This window comes from Oncorhynchus nerka, unplaced genomic scaffold (genome assembly GCF_034236695.1).
Source record: "Oncorhynchus nerka isolate Pitt River unplaced genomic scaffold, Oner_Uvic_2.0 unplaced_scaffold_1018, whole genome shotgun sequence".
NCBI classification, from domain to species: Eukaryota; Metazoa; Chordata; class Actinopteri; order Salmoniformes; family Salmonidae; genus Oncorhynchus; species Oncorhynchus nerka.
In genome coordinates, this window is record NW_027040285.1 from 135,501 (window position 1) to 142,500 (window position 7,000).

General features: G+C 41.8%; 1 protein-coding gene across 1 annotated transcript; it reads left to right on the forward strand.

Moving 5' to 3' along the window:
* The first annotated feature begins 422 nt into the window (after positions 1–422).
* Positions 423–5,429, forward strand: LOC135570232 (zinc finger protein 791-like). Its single transcript, XM_065016342.1, has 4 exons — positions 423–1,108; positions 1,476–1,573; positions 1,704–1,881; positions 5,203–5,429. Exons 1-4 carry the CDS (start codon positions 766–768, stop codon positions 5,427–5,429), a joined length of 846 nt encoding a protein of 281 aa, XP_064872414.1. The 5' UTR covers positions 423–765.
* Positions 5,430–7,000: the final 1,571 nt, after the last annotated feature.

Genomic DNA, 7,000 nt, shown 5'->3' on the forward strand with positions numbered 1-7,000 from the left:
GTATACAGCCTCCACATTGACTCTGTACTGGTACCCCCTGTATACAGCCTCCACATTGACTCTGTAGCCACGGTATAGTTTTTTTATTGTGTAACTTTTTTTCTTACCTCTTATTTTTCTTAACTACATTGTTGGTTAAGGGCTTGTCATTAAGAATTTTACGGTAATGTCTACACCTGTTGTAGCTTTGTAGCGTAGCTTTAAGGGAATAGTATGGTCACATCTAGATAAAAAATTAACAGAGTAAATGTGTATAAACACACTACCTATTCATGGAAGTATTTATTCATAATCTACATATTCATATTACGCGTCTGTGTACAGGAAAGTATTAGTTGTAAGACGTAAGAGAAAATGTATCAGCTTATTGTTAAATAATTATGACGTTCTTTCCAATACAAAAAGTGTTGTAACTATTGTTTCCAAACTGCGTTACCCACTCCAGCCAGCAGATGGCGATGAGCGTCTTTCAGGTGATGCTTCTTGCGTGACGTATAATGGACTGGACGGGACGCTTCTTCAGGAACAACAACACGGATACTATTTCAACCACCTGGGTAGCTTGCTAGACAAGGTAAAACTGACAAATTTACGTTTTAGGCCATGTTAATGTACATTAGCTAATCCCAGTGTACAAAACACATTTCAGTTGAAGTTAACTTGAACCTAATTTGCTTGTTCAAGTTGCAAATGTGTTAAAGATTGATACTGAGCCTAGCACTAGGCTATTCGCTAATGCTAACTAGCTAGCTAACATCCCTGACCATGAGCTCATTAAACTACTCATCCCCTGCTAAAGAAGAGGATGTCTGCTGTTCGGAGAAAGAAGCTCTGGCGCTGAACATTGTCGTGAAAGACGAAGAGGAGGATATTACAGTGAAAGGAGAGAAAGAAGCTCTGGCGCTGAACATTGTCGTGAAAGACGAAGAGGAGGAGGATATTACAGTGAAAGGAGAGAAAGAACCTTTCAGAATGGAAGAGGAGGCTGTTATAGGGAAAGAAGAGAAAGCATCCTCTTCCTCTCTAAAAGGTTCTATCTCAGTAAAGGTGAAGGAGGAAGACGTTTTGGGAGTGAAAGAGGAGGAGACAGAATATCAGATTAACACCAGTGAGTACTGTCTTAAAAACAGGGGCACAAACTATGCAGTTGTTGAATTAATGTGTGGTTTTTAAGGGGCATTCTACTGAAGTTCTTCACTTCAATATGATGTTCAGTACTATATAAATTGTTAAAGGGTCAATCTGCCATTGCTACATATTTTTGGGACTTTTAAATGAGATTTAATTATATATAACAGGCTTTTAAAATGTAATAATGGAGCATAATTTATACTTAAAATATCAAAGGGACACAAAAGGCACCCAATTAATTTAGAGATATTAATGCCTCTGATAAGACCCTATGACTGTAATAGACAGTAATAATAGATGATGGTAATAAGTTCACCCTCTGTTTGATGTTCTCGTTAACACAGGAGAGAGACATGACTATCGTGGGTCCTCTGGGGAGCCTCAACAACATCCTGATGCTGACGAGGCAGAGAAGAGTCTCTCCAGATCAGAACACCAGATGGTACAGCTTGGTCTGGTCTAGGATACAGCTTGCTCTATCTGGGTCTGGGTTTCTGTAAGGCACTTTATGACAACAGTGACATCAGCATCCATAATGATATGTGTCTGTGTCCCCTCTTTATGGTTACCAGGACAATGCTAGCCCTTCCGCCCTCCCGGAGACCCTGTGTCGTGCCTCTCCTGGTAGCACCTTACTGCTGGGTATGAAGAGGTTGTCTGTGCTGCTGGTGGACTGCAGGAAAACAACGGGGCTGAGTGGAACTGTGAGCGGAGGAGAAGAGAAGAAAGGATCAGATTTGACACATCAAAGTAAGTGCTGTAGTTTAGTTTTAACAAATAAAATAGATCTGCCCATTGGTATCTCTTCCCAATAGGGCTGTCCCTGACTAATACAAAAACAACTTTGCACACTCTTGGTATTCTCTCAACCAGCTTAACCTGGAATGCTTTTCCAACAGTCTTGAAGGAGTTCCCACATATGCTGGGCACATGTTGGCTACTTTTCCGTCACTCTGCGGTCCAACTCAGCCCAAACCATCTCAATTTGGGTTGAGGTCAGGTGATTGTGGAGGCCAGGTTATCTGATGCAGCACTCCATCACTCTCCTTCTTGGTCAAATAGCACTTACACAGCCTGGTTGTGGTTAGGTCATTGTCCTGTTGAAACACAAATGATAGTCCCACTAAGCGCAAACCAGATGGGATGGTGTATCGCTGCAGAATGCTGTGGTAGCGATGCTGGTTAAGTATGACTTGAATTCTAAATAAATCACAAACAGTGTCACCAGCAAAGCACCATCACTCATGAATGCTCATCAATGCTTCACGGTGGGAAACACACATGTGGAGATCATCCGTTCACCTACTCTGCGTCTCACAGACATGTCGGTTGGAACCGGAAATCTCAAATTTGGACTCATCAGACCAAAGGACAGATTTCCACCGGTCCATTGCTCATGCTTCTTGATTTACACAGTCTCCTCTGAACAGTTGATGTTGAGTTGTGTCTCTTAATTGAACTCTGTAAATCATTTATTTGGGCTGCAATTTCTGAGGGTCTTCCTTTCCTGTGGAGGTCCTCATGAGAGCCAGTTTCATCGTAGCTTTTGATGTTTTTTGCGACTGTACTTCAAGAAAGTTTCAATGTTCTTGAAATATTCGGTATTGACTGACCATGTCTTCAAGTAATGATGGACTGTTGTTTCTCTTTGCTTATTTGAGCCATTTGGACTTGGACTTTTACCAAATAGGGCTGTCTTCTGTATACCCCTTTAACTTGTCACAAGACAACTGATTGGCTCAAACGCACTAAGAAGGAAAAACACAAATTAATATTTAAACAAGGCACACCTGTTAATTGAAATGCTTTCCAGATGACTACCTCATGAAGTTTGTTGAGAGAATGCCAAGAGTGTGCAAAGCTGTCATCAAGACAAAGGGTGGCTACTTTGAAGAATCTCAAATATAAAATATATTTTGATTTGTTTAACACTTTTTTTGTTTACTACATGATTCCATTTGTGTTATTTCATAGTTTTGATGTCTTCACTATTATTCTACAATGTAGAAAATAGTAATAATAAAATAAAGAAAAACCCTTAAATGAGTAGGTGTGTCCAAACTTTTGACTGGTTCTCTATACACAGTGGGGAGAACAAGTATTTGATACACTGCCAATTTTGCAGGTTTTCCTACTTACAAAGCATGTAGAGGTCTGTCATTTTTTATCATAGGTACACTTCAACTGTGAGAGACGGAATCTAAAACAAAAATTAAGGAAATCACATTGTATGATTTTTAAGTAATTAATTTGCATTTTATTGCATGACATAAGTATTTGATACATCAGAAAAGCAGAACTTAATATTTGGTACAGAAACCTTTGTTTGCAGGGATTTTGGCCCACTCCTCCATACAGACCTTCTCCAGATCCTTCAGGTTTCAGGGCTGTCGCTGGGCAATACGGACTTTCAGCTCGCTCCAACGATTTACTATTGGGTTCAGGTCTGGAGACTGACTAGGTCAGGACCTTGAGATGCTTCTTACGGAGCCACTCCTTAGTTGCCCTGGCTGTGTGTTTCGGGTCGTTGTCATGCTGGAAGACCCAGCCACGACCCAACTTCAATGCTCTTACTGAGGGAAGGAGGTTGTTGGCCAAGATCTCGAGATGCATGGCCCCATCCATCCTCCCCTCAATACGGTGGAGTCGTCCTGTCCTCTTTGCAGAAAAGCATCCCCATAGAATGATGTTTCCACCTCCATGCTTCACGGTGGGGATGGTGTTCTTGGGGTTGTACTCATCCTTCTTCTTCCTCCAAACACGGCGAGTGGAGTTTAGACCAAAACGCTCTATTTTTGTCTCATCAGACCACATGACCTTCTCCCAATCCTCCTCTGGATCATCCAGATGGTCATTGGCAAACTTCAGACGGGCCTGGACATGCGCTGGCTTGAGCAGGGAGTACCTTGCGTGCGCTGCAGGATTTTAATCCATGACGGCGTAGTGTGTTACTAAAATGGTTTTCTTTGAGACTGTGGTCCCAGCTCTCTTCAGGTCATCGACCAGGTCCTGCCGTGTAGTTCTGGGCTGATCCCTCACCTTCCTCATGATCATTGATGCCTCACGAGGTGAGATCTTTCATGGAGCCCCAGACAGAGGGTGATTGACCGTCATCTTGAACTTCTTCCATTTTCTAATAATTGCGCCAACAGTTGTTGCCTTCTCACCAAGCCGCTTGCCTATTGTCCTGTAGCCCATCCTAGCCTTGTGCTGGTCTACAATTTTATCCCTGATGTCCTTACACAGCTCTCTGGTCTTGGCCATTGTGGAGAGGTTGGAGTCTGTTTGATTGAGTGTGTGGACAGGTGTCTTTTATACAGGTAACAAGTTCAAACAGGTGCAGTTAATACAGGTAATCAGTGGAGAACAGGAGGGCTTCTTAAAGAAAAACTAACAGGTCTGTGAGAGCTGGAATTCTTACTGGTTGGTAGGTGATCAAATACTTTTGTCATGCAATAAAATGCAAATTAATTACTTAAAAATCATACGATGTGATTTTCTGGATTTTTGTTTTAGATTCTGTCTCTCACAGTTGAAGTGTACCTATGATAAGTGCGTAAGCCCACCCACTTGGGAGCCAGGCCCAGCGAATCAGAATGAGTTTTCCCCACAAAAGGGCTTTGTTACAGAGATAAACACTCCTCAGTTTCATCAGATGTCCGGGTGGCTGATCTCAGACGATGTGGAGGTCCTTGATCTGCAGTTGTGAGGCCTGTTGGACGGACTTCCAAATTCTCTAAAAAGACATTGGAGGCGGCTGATGGTAGAGAATGCAACATTCAATTCTCTGGTAGCAGCTCCAGTGGATATTCCTGCAGTCCCCAATCCATTTGCACACTCCCTCAAAACTTGAGACATCTATGGCACTGTGTTGTGTGACAACTGTATATTTTAGAGTGGCTTTTTATTGTCCCCAGCACAAGGTACACCTGTGTAATGCTGTTTAATCAGCTTCTTGATATGCTACACCTGTCACGTGGATGGATTATCTTGGCAAAGCAATGTAAACAAATTTACACAAATTGGAGATTTCATTCTAGTCTCTTTTTATATAAACACTGTCTTTGGCAGGAGGAAAACCAAACTTGGAGGAACCAAAGACCTCCACAACATCAAGACGACACCTCTGCTCCCAGATCAAGTTAGGAAGCCTGAAAAGACCTGAGAGGACACACACAGGAGAGAAGCCATACCATTGCGGCCAGTGTGGAAATAGTTTTAGCCAGTTAGGAAACATGAAAAGACATGAGCGAATTCACACAGGGGAGATGCCATACCACTGCTCCCATTGGAAATAGAAAGAGTTTTAACCATTTAAAGTTTTTAACATGAAAAGACATGAGAGGATACACACAGGAGTGAAGCCTCACCATTGCTCCCAGTGTGGAAAGAGTTTTATGCAGTTAGGTATCCTCAAAGATCATTTGCGAATACACACAGGGGAGAAGCCTTACTGCTGCTCCCATTGTGGAAAGAGTTTTAACCATTTACTTAACATGAAAAGACATGAGAGGATACACACAGGAGTGAAGCTTTACAAATGTTCAGACTGGGGGGGAAGGCATTTTACTCACCAGTAGCGTAAAAAAAACATGTGAGAATCCACAAAGGAGAGAATGTTTACTTGTTTATATATAAATATTTCTGTTTTTTTTCTCATTTTGTCTGTCATAGTTGTAGTGTACATATGATGAAAATTACAGGCCTCTCTCATCTTTTTAACTGGGAGAACTTGCACAATTGGTGGCTGACTAAATAATTTTTTGCCCCACTATGTAAACTTCCAACTTCAACTGTATATTATTTGAAATGCTAATCCTTTGCACACGAATGCTCACTCATTCAGGAATAATTGCAGTCAATATATATTTACGCCGTTGTGATCTGTTGGAATCCGGTCCGTCTGCTGGAGAGTTCATCTGAGTCTCTCTCCTTCTGTTTCCCTGAAGTTCAAAGTCTTTCTTGGTTAGAATGGATACCTCCGATTACCATTCAGAAATGTTCTCATAGAATAGATGTTTCGGCGGTTGTCGTCATTCGCATCCCAGGTTTACATCATTTCTAGCTGCCCCCACAGACCCACCAATGCTCTTACTCTGTTGGGATTGATAGTCTCAGAGTTGAACCATTTCCAGCCGTGTAGCCAATGCTCCACGTGGATGGTTTTCTAGTCTTGGTACTCAAATGTGCCACCTCAGCTTACAGCGAGGTATGCCTTGTCTAAACTATTCGGTTTGCTCAGTCTGAAGAGGATTTTTTTTTAGGAGGGGCTTTTATTTGAAACAATAGGATAGGCGGTTCCATGACACCAGATCATGTCTGTGCCCTCGGGGACGGACCAATGACTTAGTTACACTTTTAAAGGAATACAATTCTCTCACATTAAAGGTTTAACATCACATTACATCATTTCACAAATAGTTTAATCTTTACTCATTCATTTTATACAAGAATTAGATGCAAACCCCATAATTGAGAAATGTACACATTGAGACATAGTTATGTGTGTTTCCTGTCCTCTCTGAGGTCACCAAATGAAACACACTCAACATAACTGTCCCTTAAGTGTCCACAGACCCTTCCCACACTCTCAAAGGTGGACATATAGTTTAATTTGGCCATTTTGGGGATTTAGGAGTTTGGCCATGTGAATTCCTTTGTTCACTCTGTGGTCTCTCTCTGTATGAAAAGGGGGAGAGAGTCTCCGCCAGGAATTTACGACCTGAGATAACAGAACCTGGGTGTAGGAGAGGGGGAAGTCACAATCTATACCCAGAAAAGGCCACATCATGACAATATGGAGTATGTCAGTTTGAATATAATGTAAATCAGTTTCCTTGTGTTCAAATGTAGGATAGATCAGATTCCA